This window comes from Zeugodacus cucurbitae, chromosome 5, assembly GCF_028554725.1.
Source record: "Zeugodacus cucurbitae isolate PBARC_wt_2022May chromosome 5, idZeuCucr1.2, whole genome shotgun sequence".
In the NCBI taxonomy this organism is placed as follows: Eukaryota; Metazoa; Arthropoda; class Insecta; order Diptera; family Tephritidae; genus Zeugodacus; species Zeugodacus cucurbitae.
In genome coordinates this window covers 33275929-33299922 of record NC_071670.1, presented here as the reverse complement: position 1 = coordinate 33299922, position 23994 = coordinate 33275929, and the positions used below count along the sequence as shown (strand labels likewise).

Below are 23994 nucleotides of genomic sequence, written 5' to 3'. Positions count from 1 at the left end.
CACGTCAATATCGCTTAGTTGAATCAAATTAGCTGTTCATGACTTTAATTATACTGTTTTATTGACTAATGTTCTCTTCTCTGTTCCTCCCCTCCTTCCTGCACGCGCTGTGAAGGCCGTTCGATAAGTTTGGGTTCGAATCCGGCACTACCGTTACGCCATGGCTCCACACCGACGCCCGGCTTGCGCTACAAGAACCTTGGCAAGAGCGGCTTGCGCGTCTCCAATGTCGGTCTGGGCACGTGGCCCGTTTTTTCACCCGGCGTTAGTGACGAACAAGCCGAAGCTATATTGCGTTTGGCCATCGAGAGTGGCATCAATTTGTTTGATATCTCTGAGGCGCATTCAGAGACGGAAATCGGAAAGATTTTGCAGCGCACCGGCTGGAAGCGTACAGCATATGTGATTACGACAAAGGTCTACTGGAGTACCAAGTGAGTAAATCATTTAAACCACACACTCACGACTAAAACCTCCTATCAGTTCCACTCAAATTTATACCTTCCTAAAATTTAGTTACCTGTAAGTTACCTCGCATAGGAATATGAATATAATATGATTCGTCTTCCTTGATAATACACTAGAAGTAAACAGCAAAGAAGAAATAGGAAGAAACAAGGTTGTTTAGGTCGCTAGAGTACCTCAGCTCAAGTGGACGTAATTATGCTATTATTTACTAGGCTGATTGCTCTATCAAGTGATTCACAACTAAACACTATTCAATAACTGTAGAAAATGTCCCGTCTCAATAATCTGAGGACTGGACATTCAGAAAGACATATGACGTTATGTTTCATTATAATTTGCAGACCGGTTCCGCTTTACTAGGTTTCTTCCATGTGGATTCCGGATTAAGTATTACTTTTGGGGTCGCTAGGTATCCCAAATAATGTGTAGTTGAGTACAATCACTAAGGACATGCCTAGCTAAGATGTGGTTAGCTGAACCGCAATCCGAATCAAATTACAATTTCCTTGCAATATTTGTCGGAGCTCTGAATGGACTATGAGCGTTTTAGAACCCATTTTAGCATCTTGCCGATCTCTTGCTTCTAGACTGCCAAAAAGATATAGGTTAAAGAACTAGAACATAGCTGGGTAACTAATGGATACTTTCCAATCTCTAACCTGTAATTTTATAATGATTCTAAGGGGCTCTACTTCGAAAGGACTCGCTGAGTTTTTTGAGGTCCCACATACACTGTGTTATCCATAAGTTCTTACACTTCCACTTTTCTAATTTCTGTTATTTTCAACATCTTCAACAGATCCGAAGAACGTGGCCTTTCACGCAAGCACATCATCGAATGTGTCAAAGCAAGTTTGCAGCGTCTGCAATTGCAATATATAGACATAGTGATTATACACAAGGCGGACGCTATGTGCCCCATGGAAGGTGAGTAAAGCTAACCGTTTTCCTGTTTAATTTTTAATATTTCATCTTAATTTCCTTCTACAATTTGTACTCTTGCGCACAGAAGTTGTACGTGCCATGAACTATGTCATCCAGCAAGGCTGGGCAATGTATTGGGGCACAGCACGTTGGTCACATGTCGAGATCATGGAAGCCTACACTAACTGCCGACAGTTCAATTGCATTACACCCATAGTCGAACAATCCGAGTACCACATGTTTTGTCGTGAGAAGTGTGAGCTCTATTTGCCAGAAATGTACAATAAGATTGGTGTGGGCCTGATGGCTTGGGGGCCACTTTCAATGGCATTGGCCGATACGCAAAATGGTGAAAAGCTATTTTTACCAAAGGGTTCATTCAAAACGAAGAGTCAAAGTTATTCCTGGACAGAGGATGAAATTAACCGAAACGTGAGTCGAGAGAGCAAAGAGCAGGGGATAGAGTCTCTACTTAACTGTATTTTATTGTTAATTTCAGGCGGCCTTATCGCCACAAGGCAGCTGGGGTAAAGATCGTGTGGATGAGGGACGCCGACATTGTGATCGTTTGCGTGATTTGGCAGCACTGGCCGAGAAATTGGGTTGCAGTCCAACGCAACTCTCCATTGCTTGGTCACTCAAGCATGAACCGGTGCAATGTTTGCTCTTAGGCGCAACCTCGGCGGAACAATTGCATCAGAGTTTGCAATCCCTGCAGGTTAGCCCCGCTTTGCTGGGCTTTAATTGTCCGTTTTCTAAACTTGTGTTATTTATTTACTCATGCAGCTACTGCCACGCCTCTCAACCAGCGTTTTGATGGAGTTGGAGCGTATATTAGAGAATAAACCGGTGCGGCCGCCAATGATATCGACACTCGCACTTCGGTGACAATCAGCCTGCCCTCAGGGGCCGCCGAGCCTCAGTGGCGGCGGCCCTTGCGGGGCAGAGTCACCTAAAAATGAGGAAGAGGCGTTCTGCGAGGAGGCGGATGCGAAGGATGCGTCAAAGCAGGGTTTCTGTGTTATTCAGTGACAAAAGGGGTCCTTAGATAACGATAATAAATTTTTGAAAGCGATTAGTAGTAAAGCTAGTTTAAGTAGTACAACAATGACAACAACAATAAGCAAACATGACTTACAACTACAACAGCAGTTGCAGCAGCAGCAGCAGCAGCACCAACAACAGCAACAATTGTTACTACTACATCAGCCGGAGCATGCGCAGCAGCCGACGCTACATGTGCAATACACAGACCAAACACAACAACAACAAGCAAATTTACAAAAGCAACAACATTCTTCACACTTATTCAAATCTACAACCAATAAAAGTTTGTTAATTAAAAATACCGTTAGTAGTTTAGTCGATAACACCACAAATATTTACGATTTAGACGCTGCGACCGCGACGCTGGCGACAGTAACTGCAACTGCTGCAACGCCGTCAGCTAGCATCACAACAACAACAACAACCACAACAACACGCTTAGATAGTGCAACCGCAATTATACAAATAGATTCTCTAAACAACAACACAACTAGTTTAAGTGTCACAACCAACGCCATCACAACCGCCACCACACCGACCAACAACAACGGCTGCGTGTTGATACCAACCAGCGAAGCCAGCGAAACGGAACCGAAGACACAAAAGCGTCGCTCACTGCTCAACTTCAAATCGTTCGATTTCCATATCAAATCGCTCTATTCGGGCTTGCGCAACGGCAACAAACACTCCCAGTCGCAATCCTCATCACTGGGCGGTTGCGTCGGTGGTGGCAGCAAAAGTGGTGCTAGCGCTGCTGACGGTGACGGTGCCACAGATAACGCGAATGGCAGCGGTTTACTGGACGCCGTCACACCGATTGGCAACCGCGGCGGCACAGCAATCAATAATCGCATGCCACCATATCTCAAAATCGAATCGGTCGATGCTGAGGAGGCGGAGAATCTACTGCTCGATTATCCGCAATCACCGTACTCGTCGCGTCGCAATAGCTCCCACGAAGACGACCATCGTTCCAGTTCGCAGCTGTTACACATCAATCGTTACGACATGTGTTCGCGTTCGCAGGCCAGTTCGCCTTCCCCGTACTACCTGTCGCCGTATGCCATCGATTCGGGCAATATACGACGCTCCTCTACGTCGGACATTATGTCGTGCAAGCGCAGCGGTACATCCAGCGCGAGTGATAGCCGTCGGCCGAGCACGAGCGATCTGTTGCGGAAGGCGCGTGAACGGCGCGGTAGCGAGGCGCGAATGGGCCGCAGCGTTTCGCATAGTGGACTGCCGCGTGGTGGTGGGCCCCGTTTGGGTGCGGGTGGCGGCGGCGGCGGTGGACGGCGTACGAGTATGGCATTTTAAAGCCTTACATTTGGCAATGCAATAATAAATAGCAGCGTATGTTAAAAGGTAGTCGAGCATTTCTATGCGTTCTCAAGCGCGGTTGACTTTGTCGCGTCATGTGTACTCTTGATGCTCTCTACATCGTTATGCAATTAAGTGCTTATGAATTTTTAAAATTTAATTAGACAATTTAAAATTATCGTAATACATAACTAGTCAAGTATTTATAATTATAAAATAGCTTAAATATTTATTAAATAAAAATTAAAGCTTAAATTATCAAATAAATTATGCAAAAATAAAGATTATTGCGAAAATTTAATACAATACAAATTAAATAACTTTCAAAAATAAAATCTATAAAAAAGACACACAGTTCAATCACAATCGATGACACTTCAAATTGTATGCAAACACTTTTTTCTCACACATTTCTTCACAATAGCCAAATAGCCAAATTTCTAAAATAAAAAATCGCTCACTTTTCACTTTATTTCTTAGCGAAGACACATTACGTGTGCAAACCTTTATGTACATATGTAAGTGATTTTAGGGAGGTTAAATCGTCGATAATAATCGCTTTTGATAAAAGAGTTTCAAAAAATTAAGGCTCTGAGGATTTGGTTCGTAACTACATACAATTTTAAATGAAAAAACTGGTGATTTTAGACCAATTAAATACTGCTAATATTTTTAGGTTATGTTTCAAAATTCAAAATTAATTTTGAGAAACGAAACCAAAATAATTAAGAAATACATTTTATTTCTGTAGTTAAAAAACCATTGAATAACCATTATTTGGAGTATTTTTTTTATTTATCGACGACCAGTTTAACTCTAAATAACTTACTTTAGAAGCTAACATTTAAAAGCATGATTCATAACCTAAAAAAATATACAAATATTTGTTATAGCATTACAAATAATATATTTTACAAAATAAATTCTCGCAGTTTGGTTGGGTTTTACAGTTTCTTCCTAAGAAAAATTTAAAACACTTAATTTTGGCTCTGTTAAAAAACTTTAAAAAACCTCATATTCTTTCATATTCATTTGTTGTTGTAAACACCATTTAATTTCAAAATGAGTGCAAGGCAAAATTTGTGGTTTTTAATTTCTGGATTGCCTGAAAAGTGGACATTTATCTTGGTTTGATTTTATTATATGGGGAATGTCTTTTCAAAAGTGCGTATCTACATCTTAATTTTTTTTCACAAAATAAAAAAACATTACAAAAGAAATATTTACAGACCTACTGAAAAATAGTATTTGCTTTTAGAAACTATGGCATTACATAGTTCTAACTAGAGCTACAGTATTCTTAAAACACAGAATATCCCCTTTTGACACGAGACTTTAGTAATATCCCCATTTGTTGTGCACTTTTTGTAAATGCCTTCTTTAGTTTTGCACTATGTTGTAAATATCCCAATAAATATTCCATTTCAGTATTCTGTTATTCAGGACTGAAGTTTGGATTATTATTAATAAATATTTTTTTATGCCCCTTCAGTTCAGTTCATCTAAATTGTACCATTCTTCTCCAAACTGTTTCTTGAGTAAATTTGAAGTCTCTTTTTTCTTGCATTCTTTCAGCGCCCGTTGTACTACGTGCATACAAATCATCCAAAGTCAAAAGGGGTCGGTTACCCCTTTTTAGTAATGACATAGGTTGTTTTGTACCAGATTCAAATCTATATTCTTTATAGGCCGCCAATTTGACAGTGGTTGAAACACGAACCAGTTCTCTCTCTTCAAAGCTTTTTATATCTTTCAGAATCCAGTATTGTTCTAATACTTTTAATTGACCATATTGCTTGAAAATATCATAATACACCTTTTATGTTATGAAAAGAACAAAGCTATGTTTTTATGGATAAAAATATCCCGTTTTGAAAAGACGCTAACATTTAAAGCATTTTTACTTAGAAACTATCTGGTTCAGATCATTATCCAAGCGGCAAAATTATGTATATTAGCACTTAGAACAAGACTGCTTACTTAGTTTAAAAAAGAATAAACATGTAAGTATATGTAGTCTTTTGAAAAGACACTTCTCACATATTGAAATGTTTTTGAATCCTACTTGCAACGTAATGTTTTTTTATATGACAATTCGTTAAGGGAATCAGAATCAGGGTTGTGCATATGGGCTTATTTGAAATAATTAACGAACTAGCTTTTACCCGCGACTTCGTCCGGAACATGATAGAGCAAAACTCCCAGCAAAAACCATAAAAAATCACTAACTCAATTCAGTTTTCTGCCTACTTCCTATCCCCTAAGTACGATGACGTGATCATTTTGATCTTATATCCGTTTTTAGGTATCCATCTATTACCTTACTAAATTTCATCAAAATCCGTTCAGGCGTTTAGACGTGAAAAAGCAAAAGTCCCAACAAAAACGACTAAAAATCACTAACTCAATTTAGTTATCTGTCTATTGCCAACTCACTAAGAACGATGGCGTGATTATTTATAGCCTATGACCATTTCTAGGTTATCATCTATCACCATACCAAATTTCATCAAAATCCGTTCAGCCGTTTAGGCGTGAAAGAGTAACAGACAGACAGAGTTACTTTCGCATTTATAATATTAAAATATGGATTGTGGATATAGATTTTTTACCCATTCAAATAAATATTTTTAAAGTCTGCAAGAGAGAAATTTTATTAATTTTTCATTACTCCAGAAAAAGTCTTCTAATTAATCTCTTAAGTTGGGTGTTATTTAGTAATCAAATAATTGTACTATTTTGCAAGAACCTTGAACAAGTTTTTATAAGGCTTCAATTTGGAAATTTATGTAGTTCTTGAGCTTCCTGTAAGTCGCTTGAAATGTTTTTACGGAGCACTTAATATATTTTATTTCCATCGAGTCTGGATTAGCTCTCATTTTATTAAGGAATTTATGTATTATTCATTTAAAACAAGTTTATGTTGGATTCCTATCAACATACATTTATAACTGCTTTGAAGACAATATAAAAATAAATATTACTAAATAGCAGCTACAACCGTTTGCGTAAAAATTGCTCATAATATGGAAATAAAACATGGATGCTTACAACTAAATACTTATTGAAACATATTAAACAAACAGAAAAATTAATTTTTAAAACAAAATAGCATAACTAAAAATACACGCTAATGAAACCAAGCCAAATTTTTACTTAATAATAAATAATTAAAAAATACTAATAATAATATAACCCAATGCATTTTCAGTTACAGTGAGCATTTTGAGAATTTTGGTACCGCATACATACATATGTATGTAGATAGCAAAGTAACATACTATTTTACATTCTAACCTCACTTTTAACACTTTCATCTCTCTTTTGAACAATTAAACATGTACTGCGGATAAAAAGAAAATGAATTAATCAATTTACAGCATCACCTTGAACAAATCACAATTTCAAGACTTTATAAGTGAACATTCTTAGTTCCATGAACAATATAAATTATAAATAAAATTAGCAAAAATAACTAAATGCAAATTAGTAAACTTGAAAAAAGTTGTGACGCCATCAAAAGTAAAGTAATTTGTACATACATAAGTATAAAAGTGCGAGTAGATAACTAATTTATATTATATAACATAAAGCATTTCAATAGCATTAAAACATACACATACAATGTGACGGCATAAAATTTAAGAGCAAATTATTTTTTTCATTCAAATTGTTAACACTAAAATGATTGCAAAACCAATAAGCACATTAAATAATGCTTAAAAAATTAACAAATTAAATTAAAGTAAAAGAAAAACAAATATACTCGTATAATGTTAAATAACTTATGCAGAAGGCTGCATAAACATTTACACGTTCTTTCTCACATACGGACTGTGATTTCATGTAAAATAATAACAGTTGAATATTAGCGCATATACTAACTAAAAAAACGAATATGAAATTAAAATAAAAAATTAAAATTAAATAAATTGCATACGAATAACGTTTGAAGCAAAATTAAAATAGAATAAAATTTTCATTTGAATCAAAGAACTTCATTATTATGCGTAGTACAGTAAAATACGATACACACAATATTAAAAAAATAATAATGAAAATACTAAAAAGTAATGCCTAACACACTTACACTAGTGTAAAAATTGTTATTTCCAAAATAAAAAAAAATGAAATCAACATTAGTAATAGCGAAAATTGTCGTTAAGTAAGCGCATGATATCAGCTAACGTTAAAGCAGTAAAGTTGTTCAATTAACGAAATTCATGAGAATTATTATTAACATTAATATAAATACTTTAGTTGCGTTTGCCTTATACTCAACAAATGTAGTGATTTTTGAAATTTCAAAATATAAGCAAGTAAATGAATAAAAAAAATTAAGCAGTAATCAAAATTTCGCATAAACACTTTACATAATATAGTAAAACCAGAAAATGGTTTTGTGTGGGGTTGCTTTGTTATTTGATAACTCCGTCCTGAGGCGTTAAGCATATGAAAGTTATAATTGCCAAAAGTTGCATTATGATTTTCATATTTTTTTGTTTACTTTGGTTGGTTGGTTGCTTTTGCTGCGAAAATGTTAATTGTGGTTTAAATAAGCTTAGTTACAGATGTTGTTCCTTAAATAGTGTCAAGAAGTTGCAGTAAATATTATAGTTTGAAGCAGTTATTACTGGGTCTAACTCCACTTCTTTGACAATTGTATGCTGTGAACCCAACTGAAGAGGGATTCTTTGAGAATATTTCAATTTATAACAAATTTATTTTATTTCTTACGTTCTTACGTTTAAATTATTACAGATTTCTTAAATATATATTTTGTAAATTTATACTCCAGAAAAAACGACTCAATTTGTTGGAATATTGCTATAATTCGTTTATTTTAGCCCTTTTATTGATTTAGTTTAACAGCTTTGTCAATACGTGACAACTCTGATTAATTTTATTTTATGAGAGATTATTCTTGAATACAATTTTGGAACGTTTATGGAACCAGTGAATTTCTGAGCCTTCTGTTAGATTTTTATAACTGATATAAGATTTCTGGCATCCACGTTAGATGCCCTTACACCTAGCAAAAACAACTTATTCACTCAATACCGTTTGTCTAATACCTCTCGATTGATTTCGATCCTTATTTTCGGCATAGATGACATTGCTCATATCTAAACTTATTACTAAACAGAATGGATAAAATATTTTAAAAATCAATCAGAAAGATTATGAAAGACTATTTCAAATTTGAACACGCCTCTCATGTATTAGGTGCCTACTATGGGCTGAAAATGTGGACGTTGTAGCAAGTTAGATCTTGTATTTGACTTTAATGTTTTGCATTTCATCTGTTATTCAGCAGATTTGAGAAAATTTTCTTGTTTTTAATATGAAATTGGTAAAAAAAAAATATTAATATTTCTAATACTAATAAGGTTAGATCTGCTGATTACAAGTTAGACACCTACCATGGATAACGCTGGTTTGCTCCTTCATCTTATTAGTTTATGATCCTGTACACTAATACACACCTTTAAAGAGAAAAAATTAGATAAATAAATAGAATAAAAATATATATATATGCATTACATACCTTAAATATTATTATTATTTTTTTGTTTTATTCAGATTATATATAAAAAAATTTGTTACTATGTTTAAACCAGAAAATATTTAAATGAATTAATTTAGCTTGCTGAAGAATTTAATAAATTAAAATTAGTTACCTGAAAAATATGTAGTATAATGAAATTATGTTCATAAATTCTCGAATGAAGCAGTTTATATTTTTTTATAATTTACCACAAGATCATTTTAGAAATAATCAAGTTATGGAATCTCCCTAATATATATTAATAGATGTTTGTCTAAATCTCTCTCCGGCAAAGAAAAAGTGGTGTTTTTTGTGGTGCAACGAGCACATTACGAACAATAATTTTTGTTATTACTGCTTAACGAACGCATAATCACTTTTTTCTCTACAACCGCTTGAGTTTTTGAAAAACATTGTCACATTGACATATATCTTTGAAATATACAAAGCACTTTACGAAATTGTACAATTTGCAAGGGAAAAAAAAAAATGTAAATAGCACAGATAACGAACAACATTTGAGACAATGTTTAACAAGAAATAACACATTTTTGAAACCATTTTGCATTCATAACACACATATACAAACATAATGTACACATTTGTAGTTTCCAAAATCGAAACGCCGATGAGCAACATTTAAAATTACGCTAGTGAAAAAACGTAGTGAAACGAAAAAAATACAAAATACAAATTAAAAGCAATTTTCAACTTAACACTTCACTAATACATAGTATAAACTTGCAGATCTACCAATAAAAAATAAATTAAATTAAATTTAACTAAATATTGAAATCTAGAAAACAAATGCAAAGCATTACATTTTACTTTATAATCTAAGTGCAATAACAAGCTTAAGTCTTTAAATTAATAGTAGTCTATTAAAATTTAATTAAGTGCAACACTTAAATACTACTATAAGGTGGTTAAGCGATGACATTTCAAATTTATGCAAGTGCCACATGTCAGATGAGCGAATCATAACAAAACATAAAATAAATAAATAACAAAAATCTAAAGGAAAATTCTTGCGACATTAAATATTTGCTTATTCGACAAAAATAATAAACATGTTAAATTTGAGCGGAAGAATATTTATCGCAAATACAAAAAAGTGTAGGAATGTATGCCAGTTTTAAAAGTATTCTCATAAAATTGTTTAGCCGCGTATAAGATTAATATAATTAACAATAAAATAAAAAAAACACAAAGCAACAAAAACAAACAAAGCATATTTTCTTATTAGCGTTGGCAATAAATATATTTATAGACCCTACAGAGTATTGGATAAATCCATCATAAATCCATCCATCCATAGAAATAGCAAAATTTATTCAAAATTCCAGCGAAATTTTTGAATGAGAGAAAATCCAAAATGAAGTGAGAGCTACTACATATTAGCTGCAAGCTAAAACATATCGAATACCGTTTACTTAATAAACTTCATAATGTCAATGTCAATAATCAATGAAAATATGCAGAGAGACGCTGGCAACCAAGTGGACAACGTAAGTAAAGAATTTATTTTATCTAATTTAACGCTTTGATACATAAAAAGTATGCTCAACATTTTGTCGCATTTTCATTTTCTTTTATACAAATGTTTCATACAGTTTGGTGATTTTAGTTATATTATGTGCTATTCGGTTACACTAAATTACTTGGACCAATAAGATTTCTTTGTTTCTCAATAATATTCGAACAAATTAGTTCAGAATTGTCCATACCTTCACACTAACTTAACTGATTTCTATCATACTTATATCACATGAATCAATTCCTTATAAATATAAACTACATTTGTGTGATTTCAATGTAAATATGTACAAAAACTTTAAATTTTATTTGTTTTTTCTTTACAAATAACTTCATTTTTATATAATTAAGTTCTATAATCTGCATTAGTAAATATTTATACAGATAAACTGTATAAAAGTCAAAAATTATTCACTGGGTTAACTTATTCTCTAAATTAAATGGCTGTAGTTATAAACTGTAAAAACCAAAATTCAATTATTGTTTGTAAAGCACTTTTGAGTAAATTCGTCCACTGGTAAGTATTTTTATTCGTCACTGATTCCAAACCATGTCTATGCTCATGGTTTGTCGTCTTACATCATATGTCTATCCACATGATTTGTCACCTCATAGCAATGTTGTTAAATCCCACCTTAATGTTTTTGCTTCACATGACGCGTGAAAGAGCCTCTAGCAGGGTATTGCTTTGGGCAATATTCACAACGATATGGAAAGAATCCCATATGTATATTTAGATGAGATTTTAGCGTGCTGAAAGAACATAGTTTCTTCTGACAAACCTCACATTTGAAATGCCACTTTGTTTTGAAGGTTTGACCAACACGCGGTATTTGTACCCACAATACATCCTGATAACTACGATAGAATCGTGTATACCACATCGTACCTTCCTCATAGAATCTCACTACCACATTGATGCGTGTATATTGGTCGGTCGGCGTATTAATTAATTTAATTTTTAAAGCATTCAAAATCTGCTCTTTTAAAAAATCATCATTAACGCATGCCAGTGTTTGACGACGTTTTTGTAAAGTTAGTTGTCCGGGCGAATTGTCTGCACAATTAACGCCGAGATTATGCTTAGCGGCATATAAAGCATTTTGTAAAATCTCGGCAGTACACTTTGAGGTGTCATTACAGGCTAAACTTGAATTACGGCGATAAATTGCTGATGTCGTATTACTTGTAGTAATTATAGAGTCGCGTTCTACGGTAGTATGTGCAGCCTTAGTAACGGTTTGTATCGAGTTTACATCTCGTATGGCCTTCGAGGTCATTCTTGTTTGTCGAATTTGCCTTTCATCGTGAAGCGCAGTCAGCTGAGGACATGTGAGCAGAAATAAATGCACAATAATAATGTTGTAAAAGTACGGAAATATTTGTAAATTATTAACACAATTATGTACTTACAGTTGTTGTTTTTGTTGTAGTTGAGTTGTCAGGGCTCTGCTCTGCCTTCAATTTCAAATACTGCGAACGTAAAATCTGTACGAGTATATGGCATTAATCTAAATAAACAGCTTACTTAATATGTAAATACTTACGCGCATTTTGATTGTATAAATTAGCACTCGTTTGTAAAGTTATTAAAAAATTACACTGTTTGCATATCTGTACACATGTTAATCCGACAAGTGAAATTTACAAATACACTACTTGAATGAAATATTTCTGTAACGGTTTGCTCATACGACGCACAAGTGCTTCCAAATTAAGTCACTACCAACAAGTGGCTCTAAAACTGCTCAGTAACACATGAAAAACATACCAGTATTTAATTCAAATAAGAAATCTTATTCTGCTTTTCATAACGATGAGGGTCTGGCTTGAATAAAATAAACAAAAAGTATAAAAAATGTACGTTTATTCAGCTTTTAAATTGTTTTTTTTTACATTTATTGAATATAAGTATATCATTAATCTCAAATTCTTGTAATTTTAGAAATCGCTCAGTCTGGCTAACATCATTACACAATAATTCTAATATGATTCCTCCAAATATATTTTGCGTTATTTGTTTTCATAGGCAATTTCTTCGTTTCTGTTTTGTATAATTTCATTTGTCAACTGTTTCTAATTGGAAATGTGTAAACGGAGAAAATCGTTTAACATTTGGGATAATCGGAAATCGATTATAAATTGGCAATTTTTAACAGCATTCCTTTGCTGCGGGTTAAGTAATAAATTTTTCAACATCCATATTTATTTACAGTTATTGTAAGTATAATAGAACTATGAAATTTTAATGCACATTGTGCTCATATATGTGCCAAAATAAGACTATCGATATTTCCTTTGTACTTCTTTCACGTCTATCGATGAATTCTTCCGAAACTTTTGTCATCCCAAAAAAAGTAGAGCTATTGCAATTTGCATTTCATTACGTTTTGTGCTGTTTGCACATTTCTTCATTTCATTCTTCAGTTTGACCATTTTTACATTTCAAAATCTTACACAAATACGATATTATTAACGACAAAGGCTATAACCATTTAATAAGGTTGGCTTAGAAGTGAGAATTGTTTTTGCGTGTCTTAATTTGGGCTGTGGCCGTAGACATCAGGAAAGCAAAGAATAGACAGTGAAAGCGGGCGGTGGCGATAGCTTTTAAGACGTTGGTGTTGTAAGTGGTTAATGTACGTTTAAAGAATTCAGAAATTATTTTTTCTTTTCCATGTTCATTTCATTCAGCTGTGCGTAAAGTAGGCTTCTTAAAAGCTCGCTAATGGAGTTGGACGCAAAAGACAAGCTACGGCGTTTCTGTTATCTTGGGAGGTTTGAACCCGTCTATATACATCTGCGTGGCTCGATCAATGTTGGGTTGTATTGGCCGCAATTAGCAGAGCTCTGCAAATCACTGGATGACGTAGCAATGCTTCTAATTTTGCGACAAGCGCTACAGGAAACCACACTCGTGCGACGTGATGAGGTGAATATTAAACATTTTAATATTCTACATTTGCTGACTAAGTTTTTTTTGCTTTCATAACCTCTTCAATAGCCACTTTTCGTTTATGCAGCTTATTTAGCTAGTGATGTCGACATAAAATTGAAAACGTCAGTGCGTAAAGTCTTTCCGGCGTTAATACTAAATGATGAAGACCTTTTCATGTTTTGCAAATACGCTATGCTCATACAACGTCAGTTAAAGCATAAAGGATTCACTAGTACAACAAGAAAAGCCATAACAGCTTGGTACGAAGATCAATCATCAGAAGAGCTACGTCAAATGTGGTTAACGCACCGCGGTGCACATGGCTTCACGCACAAATCGCTTATTAAGCTATGTCATATTAACGACGAAACCATCGGTGCTGTGGGAACAGTTACACCGTTTTTCAAAACATGTACTGAATTACTTAAATCATCTGAATCGAGTGATGGTTTCGCCATTGTTGAAAATCACACAGACTCTAAAACAAATGAGAACGAAAAAGAGCAAACTGAGCAGACAACCGCCATAGATGTTGAAAAAACGAAAAGTAATACAGAGTTATCACCCTCAGTCGTTTTGTCTGTCAGCAAACTACGTACAACCAAGAATAAGGCCGAGGCACTGAAAATCATACGCAAATTCAAATTACGTTACCATCAAGTGCCCAATCATTTGCTACGTTTCGGTCCCATAATGGAGACGTTAATACCAACCATGTCATATTTGCAACTCTTGAAGAGTTGGCGCAATTTGGCACGCTATCATTTTGATAACCCAAAAATAATGAAATTGTGTCAAGCGCTGTTTGAAAATAAGAAACTATTGCGCAAGGACAATATACATCCCATTGTATTCCTGATGCAGATGCGCGACTTGGGCATGCGTGATGACATAGCAAAGGTAAGTTTATCAGCGAATAAAGTGAAAATTAAACTAAGAAAATTAAAAAAAAAAAATTAATTCAAATTAATAAATTCAACCAACAGCTGGCACCCAAGCGAGTTGAAGCGTTGAAAATGCCGCTTTTCAAGCAGCTCTATCAGCAGTCATTTGGCAACAATCAAAGCACCGGGTTGCGTATGCACATCACAATAAACATACAAAAAAATTACAGGAAAAGTGTGTATATAATTGTTTAAGTATATGTGCCAATAATTAACGAAATTCAATGCATATTTACAGAAACTTTAAAAAATCATAAAAAACTGGGATTTCTCGAGGCTGCAATCGCACTAGCTTTTGGTTACTATAAAAAAGAAAAGGAGGTTGATGTGTTCTACTGGATTGACGATAAGCTTGCTTTGGCACAAATGCCCTGGGAGAATGGTATAACTGTTGAAGATGCAATTGAATATTGCGATTTGTTGGATGTAAGTTTTAACAACTGCAATTACTAAATTTTTTGCAAGTTTTATATTTTTTATTTTCAAATTATATTTGCTCAATTTAGATTACAAAGACAAGTCAGCGTCTCATAACGCCAGTTTTGCGTGCTATGGAACGTAAGCAGGTCTACGATGTGTTCCTGGTTATTGTGCCAACAGCCGGACGCGGCAATCCAAAAAATAGTTCTGAATTTCTGTGCAAATTTTTAGATAAATATCGTGAAAAGAAGAATCCGAAAGCAAAGTGAGTGTCGTGATATTTTATTTAAAGTATGTGTAGTTAATTTGTTTATTTACTATTACGCTAACGTTAATATAAATGTGTAATGCGCATACTTTTTTAATAACAAAAGTTTAACTAATTCCTTAATTCCACAGGTTCGTTATATTGGACTTATTGAAATTTCGTCAGTCGATGTGTTATTCAGCTACACGCAACGAAAATGTATTAGAAATTTGTGGTTTAGACGAGCACACTACAAATTTGATAAACAACTTCGCGTTGAACCGCTTCGGTTAAAAACAAATTTCAACTATTATATATTCTCGACGACTCAGCGCAGGAAATTGGTAACGATCCAGTGAACAAAACAGTAAAAGTGTAGTGAAAAAAAAGAAGTGCGTGAATTATATAAAACTTACAGTTTCCGCGCTCTGTGTGACCGGTAAGCGTAAGAAATGATTTCACTTGGTAAATTGGGTGTTAGTGAATGTGGTTTGAAAATATAAACACACACACATAAGTTGTATGTAGTATTAAAAGTGCGTTATAATTAATCCAGTTGCTTAGTGCATACATACATACTTATAATACTAATGATAACATTTAAATGTTCTAATTACATGCAATGCGCCATGTATAAATAATTACATAATTAATATCGTAGCTTGTAGTACGCATACATATGAGCGATACATAATTGTAGTGAAGATTTCCGTATTTTTCTTTCTGCTAAGGCTTAGTGTTAGTGTTTTTTGTTTCCATTTGTGTTTGAGCGTTAAATTTGCATATTAATTTTTCTGTTTATTTCATGTTCTTAATTAATTATTTTTCCACACACACACACACACATACCTCCTCACTGAGATAACATTATCAAGCGTTACGCTTTTCTTTATTATTATTATTAATTACAAAGTAATGAAAATGTTTGCTTGTCTCAATTGTTTAACTCAATTTCTGTTAAATTATTAAAACTAGTTAATATGCAACCGTTCAAAACGTGCTTTAAAGTAATGTTGAAAATAAAGTCAAACAAACAAAAGAAAATGGGGAAATACAATATAATTGAAAATTTTGAACACAATAAATACTATTGAATGGATACAATCAAATCAAAATTGAACGAAATCATAGACGTAACGTACCAATATGGATGCTAAACTGAAATGCCTTAAAACTGCAAAATCGCAAACAATTCGAAATGCAAACTACCAATTAAGTTAAACCTAATTAAACTAAATTATTGTAAATTTAATTATACTTTGTATGAAACGAGCATTATGCTAACGGTATTTTAAGCTAAGCGTGTATTATTGGCACACATGCACGCAAAACACATAATCACACAAACATACATAAAATGTATACATATATACATATTTACAAATATATGTTTGTATGAAATTCGAATGTTAAACAGAAGCAAAAACGCGTAAAATGCTGATATTGAAACTGAACTGATGCGAAATAGTAAATAGTAAACTGTACTGATAAACTCGAAATTTGTTTAATATTTACAAGTGATTATAAATTTGTGAGATAAAATATTTAATTATAGATTTAGAAATTTCAGCGTGCGATTGAGGAATACAAATTAAGCGAACATTTAATTTAATTCCAGTTTTTTGTGTAATTGTTATTGTAAATTGCAAAGTATTTTGTGTTAATAGTGTCGGTTACAAATCAATATGGCAACGCTCTCTGACACGCCAATTATAATTCCAGTTAGTTATATTACAAAAAAAAAAGAAATTTAAAGAATCTCAGCAATTTGTGTTACTGTCTTGTATACATAATCATAGTGAAGTATGCGCAATAATAAAATCCATTTAGACATAATTAAGTGAATTGAAATGAAAAAAATACATATTTACATATATCAGAAACAATGCTGCCAAATTCCAATTTGTATAAAATGCAATATACTGACCAGACACACAGACTACACAGCCACTTACTGCAATTCAATTGCATTGGAATGTTAGTAGTTTATGTTAGACGAAAGCGTTTTCGCAACGCATACAACTGCAACTGAAGGAACAATAAACTAAATAAATTATTCATTATCTGATAAAATAGTGAAATTTTTGTATTGACAAGCAACTGAATCTTCGACTGCCTTTAAAGAAACTGGTTATATAGCAACATAATAGAAAATATATAGCAACAGTTATTCGATAAATCAAATACATGCATAAGTAAATGAAAATTTCTTGAAAATTTATGTGCCATTTCAGGAAGTAAAATTACCACACAAAATTTGCATATGAAAAATCTCACTTTATAGTAAACACAAAACGATTTACGATACTGTTCGACTTAACTAAGTAGTAAACCGCCAAGTTGTAATGTTGTAAATTAATTAGTAAAAAAAAAGCAACAAAGAACAATAAACTAAAGAAATATTGAATATTTCAACTTAAATTATAATTTATTATGGTCTACAAACAGTTGCTAGCGTACTAGTTATGTGCAGAATATGGTATTGCTAATTATAGTTAAAGATTAAACTCTATATATGTATATGTATGTATATGATTTTAGTTTTATTATTTTAAGTAAACATAGAAATTTGCAAAATTTCCAAAAAATATAAGAAACACACACACTCATCTGTGAAACAAACCGTTGTGATCGCTAAGAAATTTAAAGCAAAAATTTAACGTTTAACGAACGATATATAGAAAATTTAAAAGTATTAAAACGAAACTAAATAGCATATAAACCGAAACGAAGCAGCAAAACCGAAACAAAACTAAAGTAAATAGCAGGCAAGCAAAGACAAAGCAAACTTGTGTTACCGGATCGTATGAATTTGCAATAACAATAAAATAAAAATAAGAAATACATGGAAATAAAGGAAACAAACAAAATGCAAAGAACTTTACAAAATATTAGGCAAATTGCAAAAAATTACAAATTCATTGTTAACGAATCAAGCGCAACCGAAAAGTACCTTTCAAAACTCCGATAAATCCTCAAAATTTATGCAAAACACATAAACGAAGTAAAAGAAAACAAAGACAAAACAAATGAAATAGCAGTTAAACAAAATTTAGATACAATTTTAAAAAACGTACTTTGCTTTCGTTAATAAATGAATAATAAAATAGTTTATTTATTATTATTTATAAACTAAAAAAAAACAATAAAAAACAAAAAGTGTTTAAATTGTTGCAACAGGCAGACACATAAAAAACTCAAAAAAAATGACATAAAGCAGTCATCACACCCACAGTTATGCGCAAAAAGCAGTGAGCAAATGGAACATATTAAGAAATAGAACCGTTGAAACGTTGAAAACTGATGTGATATTTTTCAAAAACAATTGTAAGAGTATTAAAAATGAATTAAGTAAAAATAGTGAAAACAAAACAAACGCATATACGCTAACTGTACACCAGCAAACGTTTAGATTTGTAATTCAATTTAATTTAAATAATTAATAAATATTTAATTGTATGTAAACATGTTTAGTCTAAAGTTATAGTGCCGAAAGTGTTTTTGATTTGATTACGAAAAAATATAATTTTTTTTCCTTATACTAAAAAATTAAGCAATTATAAAAGCGAAATTTGTTTCAAATTGAATTTTGTAACTATGTAAACGCTACATATTCACACACGAAATTCTTTTTTAAGCACACATACATACTATGTATATAGTAAAAGTGTGAGGAATTAAAAAGAATTAAAGCGCGCAATTGCGAAGCATAAGTATTTTGTTTAAAAGCAAGTTTGAAAAGTGATTAATTCATAAGGCTAAAACATAAATAAATACATATGTAAGTTTATATTATAAATCTCGATGTAAACAATATGAAACAAAAAATAGCGATAAAATTGATTTACAAAACACAAAAAAAAAAACAAAAAAATATGTTCAAAAAGGAAAAATACATTTGCTAATTGTAAAGCAAGCATACAATTTTCTTAAAGTTAAGAGTATTCTATCTGCATAGATATTAGCATTTAACAAAACGAAATTAATGAACATTTAAAGAAGAAAAAAAAACTTTACAATTAAAAGTAAAACGAAAGCCAAAACTCATACATACTTACATGACATAAATTTTCTCCGGAAAACAAAAACAGCCTGAATAATTTTATATACAAAAATTCGCGTTGTATTAAATTTTTTGATATAAGTTTATATGTTTTCTTTTGTAAATTATAAAAACTACTTATTGCTAATGTGTGCACAAAAGTGATTTATTTGCTGGAAATTATTTAAAATCTACGAATTTATTTATTACAGTTTTTTATTTTACTCTTTCAACAAAAATTCTTTCATTAATTTTTTTTTACTGCTTATACAAAAATGTATGTAGTTCTTATATTACTTTATTTATTTATTTATTTTTTTTTTCAAAAATACATTAGATTTATTGCTATTACCGCGTTTTCATTAGGAAAGTTTATATTTATTTAAACAATATTAAATAATTTTCGATAAAATTTTTATTTTCTTAATATTGTTAAGCAAATTTAATAAATCCGACTTAAAAAATATACATCCGATCAGCTGAAAAGCAAACAAAAAATGTGTTTTAATTACCTGTATTAGAAGCCTCCAGGTTTTCAAATAATTGCAGCTTTCCTCAACCAAAAAAAATGGTCTTTAGGGTGCCCCTTTTGAATCGTAAAGGTGTAGATATTTATAATAAATACCAAGCCCCTATCAAACCACATAAACAATTATTGGAGGAACCGCTAGTTTATAGATTCTGGTTAACTTTGTTACTATTATTCTCTAACTACCTGACCAATCGGAATAGTAAAGATTCCCTTATATTTTTTTTAATCCTAGGGAGATAAAAGATTCCTCAAATAATTTATAAGAATGCTGCAAATACAAACAAAGTGATCCAGGTTCGATCATATGCAACATTCGTGTTAAGAATGTTGGGTTCCTTGTCATTTAGTTCTCCGTACCCAGACGATAACTTTCATCGCAAAAAGATAAACAGATAACCTATAAAAAACACGAATATCTTGGAAAAATATCCTCGGCATCAAAAAGGCCTAATAATTCAGTACAGTAAACAACAGCTGATAGATATAAATAATGCGTTGAAATACCCCAAAATTAAAAAAAAAAAACGTGATACATATTTGTAATGAGTGTTAGACAACTTCGGAAACCATTAATATACCTTTTGGTTTTCAACCTAGAGCAGATAGAGACAAACTGATCACAGATTTGAATTTAGTTCACCCAAATTAACTAGAATCAGTTGATAAATTCAAAGAAGCAAATTGAGTGTTGGCCTGTGCAATAAGCAATGAAACAGAATTCTCTGGTGTAATGCTTTACTCAAACTTGTCTCGATCAGTAGTATGTTTTTGACATATTTGGATTCTGCATATAATGAGGGTTGACAGTAAGAAATATGAAAAAATGGTGACTGGCGATAGTAGCCTGTTGTTGTTGTAGCGGTTACCCAGGCCTTCCTGAAAGGACAAGCCTAGCCTAATTGTCATCGAAGTCATCTAACGGGAGGCCCAGGAAACGAGCTGATTCGATGAGGTCGGACCAAAGGGAAAGGGGTGTTGGATAAGTAGGGTTAAGGGGGAATGCTAGTGTCATGCGGGGACTGTTTGCATGCAGGACATATATTGAGTATGTCAGGGTCTAGTCTGGATAGGTAGCAGTTTAGTCTTCTACAATATCCAGAACGATGTTGCGCAACGGTCACTCTAGTTTCGCGAGGCTACTCGAGCTCTGTGTCTGCAACAGTGGGTTTTGTTTCTCCAAGTAGGCCATTCGCGGGGAGGGAGTCAATGAAGGTGTTAATAGCTCCTCTGTGAATAGCGTTCAGTGCTTGTCTATAGTTAGTCACATCCTGTCGGTATAGCCTTTTAAGTCGTCGACGCATTTCAGGAAGGTACTCTTGATGGTTCTGGAAGGCGGCTCGGCTTCCAGCAGGGGTGATTTCTACGAAAGCATCCTAATAGAAACTGCCTGGTATGCATTATGCTATGCTCCTTCACAGGTAGCATGCGGGCCTCATTGTGAAGGTGCTCGACCGGAGTCATCAAGATGCAATGATATATTCGAAAGTAGCCTTCTTAATATATTTTTCAATCCACCTGAATTTAGCCTGAATGCGTCTATACTGAGATTATTATAGATACATAATACAGGTGTTAATTTTGCTCAGATATCTCCTATAATAACCGATATATACGGTATAAAGACCACGGGATGTTTGAAAACTCTACTATTAGACACCACTTCACCATACTTCACCATAAGTTATGGTCCGATCTCACCCATTTTTAACTCAGAAACGCATATGAAAAAAGCAAGATTCCCTCTGAATTTCCTCAAAATATCTTAGATTTTTACCGGTATTTTCGGTAAAATAATTATCCATTATCCAATTATCCAATGTCTTAAAAAGTTTTAGTCTGATTTCGGCAATTTTTAAATTAGTGACGCAACACCTGAAATGCAGTTTTTGTGTAAAGTTCTCTTTCGAACTCTTAATTTGTACTTGTTTTATACACAGTAAGGTTAACGAATCAGATAGAATTCAAAACTATGTATATTATATGGGAAGTAAGTGTAGTTGTCAACCGATTTCGCATTTTCCATCGGTATCACGAAGGCATTAAAAAAAGTGCAGTGTTCCGATTTCGCCAATTGCCATATTTAACCAAAATGTATTTTATCAATATACGGTTAAACTTCCATAACACGAATCACCATAATCCACAAACAAACTTCGAGCTAGAGAGACTTCGAGTTATTGAAGTTTTCATTAATAAACTGTGTATATCCCATGCTTTTGTTACATGATTTATGCAATCATATTTTTTGTTAGCATCCATACGATACACAGGGGCATTTTTAAAATTCTGCCACGATAGTATAATTATAAATTTGGTATTATACCCTGGCCGAAAAGTTCGATTTATGGAAGGAAATTTGTATGAAATTTGATTTCTAAACGCTATTGTCAATTCAAAAGTTCGAATTCGAAGTTCCACTGTATTCGGTTCTACAATATCATCTATTATAAATCCGGCTGAGCAAATCTCATTGTCCACCTTAATTCGAAATCAGTTTCCATTGATTATTGATCATCATCATCAATATTTAGCAAAAAAAAAAATATAGGAATGTTATCTTCGTCGTTACCGGCGGAATGTTGACCATATATTTTTTGTGCGCGTCCATGCGACCTAGGGACTTTTTTAAAATTCTGCCTCGATTTGTAAAATTCGTGATTTTGTATTATATCCTGGCCGAAAAGTTCAATTTATGGAAGGAAATTTGTATGAAATTTGACTTCTATTGCCAATTTTATTCTAAAGTTCTAGTTATGGAGGACTTCGAGTTATAGAAGTACGAGTTATGGAAGTTCAACTGTATCTCAATTTTTACTCAAGCTATTCGTTGCAAGAACCGACGAGCGGTCGAAAAGGCATCTGTATATCTCGTCTCGTCATTCTGATCAATTTGATATACATATATAACTATATATCAAGGTGTTGAAAACTAGCATTGTGTGAACTATTATACTCAGTGTAACAGGTTGCGAGAGTATAAACAGATTATTCGTATGAGAGCTCCTTAGCAGATTACCAGCAATTTCAACAGCTTCATCCAATGGTCTAGAAAATGAAAGCAATTTGTTTGTCTTTAAGTCTAGTATTTCTTGGTCTTACGAGATTGCACGTCTAGAGAATTTTTTAAGAACGTATCAGCGATTCTGTTAGTTTACTCCCTACAAAACTCGATGTCCTCTCGCTTACAATTACCCGGTACTTTGCTGTTAAAGATTGATACCTAGAAGATACTATGTCTGAACTGATGAAATGACAATGGACAAATTTTAGCACAAAACCTAACCCACTTTGTAAACAAAATTACAACCCTCTGCATTGTGAAAACATATTATCAAAAGATATTAGTTTATTTTTGTTTAGATCTCACGGTAAAAAGCATATTAACTTCTATATTACTCTAAATAAGGTAATGTAAACATCACTTTAACTTCAATATAGGGTAGGATTTATAATCTTTAGCGTTACTATTATGGTTACCTTCACCACGAGACCTTGATTACATTCCCATTTTTAGTCAGATCTGGAGTTTTGGGTTCAATTAGTCTAGAAACCATAATACCTTTTTTCACCAGTTTTAATTGGTATTATATATTCATCGTGGAGTACGAACTACCGAATGGATGAATAAATCATTAAACGTATGCGAAAGAAAGTTGAGGGCTTGATGTCGAACTTTGGAAGTCACCAAATATCCCACCTGAAGAAATGTGACTTGAATCCTCTTATTACAACCAAACACAACTTCTTATCTTTACCCTCACATTTCAATTTATCATGCCTATGCTGTGTTATTTTCAAGTTCAACTGCCGCAAGAGCGCTTATTTGCTCTGCACACTTCACTGCATCGTTAGTTGGCCAATGGCCAAGATCTGCTGCAGCCAAAACACCGTTAACGTCAACACCACCGTTACCACATCCCAGGCATAGCGGAATTTTTGAATAATGTACTTGCTGGCATGCAACTGACGACGACAAGCCGCCCGCACCGCCTGCCAACGACTTCACACACTATCAGTGTTGTTGTCGT

At 33.1% G+C, this 23994-nt stretch overlaps 4 protein-coding genes across 8 annotated transcripts in view; 3 read left to right on the top strand and 1 right to left on the bottom strand.

Annotated features, from left to right (window-relative positions):
• Positions 1-2420, top strand: part of LOC105213906 (uncharacterized) — a 117449-nt gene extending 115029 nt beyond the window's left edge. For 2 of the 3 annotated variants that reach the window (XM_054232446.1, XM_054232445.1), the window contains exons 6-10: positions 116-434; positions 1268-1395; positions 1481-1824; positions 1892-2110; positions 2179-2420. In XM_054232446.1, the coding sequence (XP_054088421.1) occupies positions 116-434; positions 1268-1395; positions 1481-1824; positions 1892-2110; positions 2179-2280 (1112 nt within the window). In that variant the 3' untranslated portion in view covers positions 2281-2420. Of the gene's footprint in view, positions 1-115; positions 435-1267; positions 1396-1477; positions 1825-1891; positions 2111-2178 lie in introns of all 3 variants that reach the window. The other variant, XM_054232444.1, reaches the window with a different exon arrangement.
• A 79-nt stretch (positions 2421-2499) lies between these two features.
• On the top strand, positions 2500-7533 carry LOC114804193 (putative mediator of RNA polymerase II transcription subunit 26). The gene has a single exon (XM_029041446.2). It carries the CDS (start codon positions 2500-2502, stop codon positions 3754-3756), a length of 1257 nt encoding a protein of 418 aa, XP_028897279.2. The 3' UTR covers positions 3757-7533.
• A 1830-nt stretch (positions 7534-9363) lies between these two features.
• Trove2_0 (RNA-binding protein Ro60) lies at positions 9364-19752 on the top strand. 3 transcript variants are annotated; one of them, XM_011187015.3, is made up of 8 exons: positions 12923-13063; positions 13202-13469; positions 13538-13775; positions 13848-14681; positions 14768-14900; positions 14964-15151; positions 15232-15410; positions 15545-19752. In XM_011187015.3, the coding sequence occupies exons 3-8, from the start codon at positions 13572-13574 to the stop codon at positions 15684-15686; spliced, it is 1680 nt and encodes a 559-aa protein (XP_011185317.2). In that variant the 5' UTR covers positions 12923-13063; positions 13202-13469; positions 13538-13571; the 3' UTR covers positions 15687-19752. The 3 variants fall into 3 exon arrangements, 2 of the variants coding, with proteins under 2 accessions (XP_054088423.1, XP_011185317.2); XR_851804.3 differs by lacking the exon at positions 12923-13063 and having other exon boundaries at positions 13218-13469; positions 15545-15831; positions 16368-19752; XM_054232448.1 differs by lacking the exons at positions 12923-13063; positions 13202-13469 and adding an exon at positions 9364-10815.
• LOC105213908 (uncharacterized) lies at positions 11160-12735 on the bottom strand. The gene is made up of 3 exons (XM_011187018.3): positions 12391-12735; positions 12257-12331; positions 11160-12165 (listed from the first exon to the last, which is right to left on the bottom strand). The coding sequence occupies exons 1-3, from the start codon at positions 12394-12396 to the stop codon at positions 11479-11481; spliced, it is 768 nt and encodes a 255-aa protein (XP_011185320.1). The 5' UTR covers positions 12397-12735; the 3' UTR covers positions 11160-11478.
• Positions 19753-23994: the final 4242 nt, after the last annotated feature.

Coding starts and splice junctions, on each gene's coding strand:
- LOC105213908 (XM_011187018.3), bottom strand. Junction 12,166..12,256: donor CTACAACAAAAACAACAACT/GTAAGTACATAA, acceptor ACATGTCCTCAG/CTGACTGCGCTTCACGATGA.
- LOC114804193 (XM_029041446.2), top strand. CDS start 2,500: ATGACAACAACAATAAGCAAACATGACTTACAACTACAACAGCAGTTG.
- Trove2_0 (XM_054232448.1), top strand. CDS start 13,572: ATGGAGTTGGACGCAAAAGACAAGCTACGGCGTTTCTGTTATCTTGGG. Junction 13,776..13,847: donor CACTCGTGCGACGTGATGAG/GTGAATATTAAA, acceptor CCTCTTCAATAG/CCACTTTTCGTTTATGCAGC. Junction 15,152..15,231: donor AATATTGCGATTTGTTGGAT/GTAAGTTTTAAC, acceptor TGCTCAATTTAG/ATTACAAAGACAAGTCAGCG.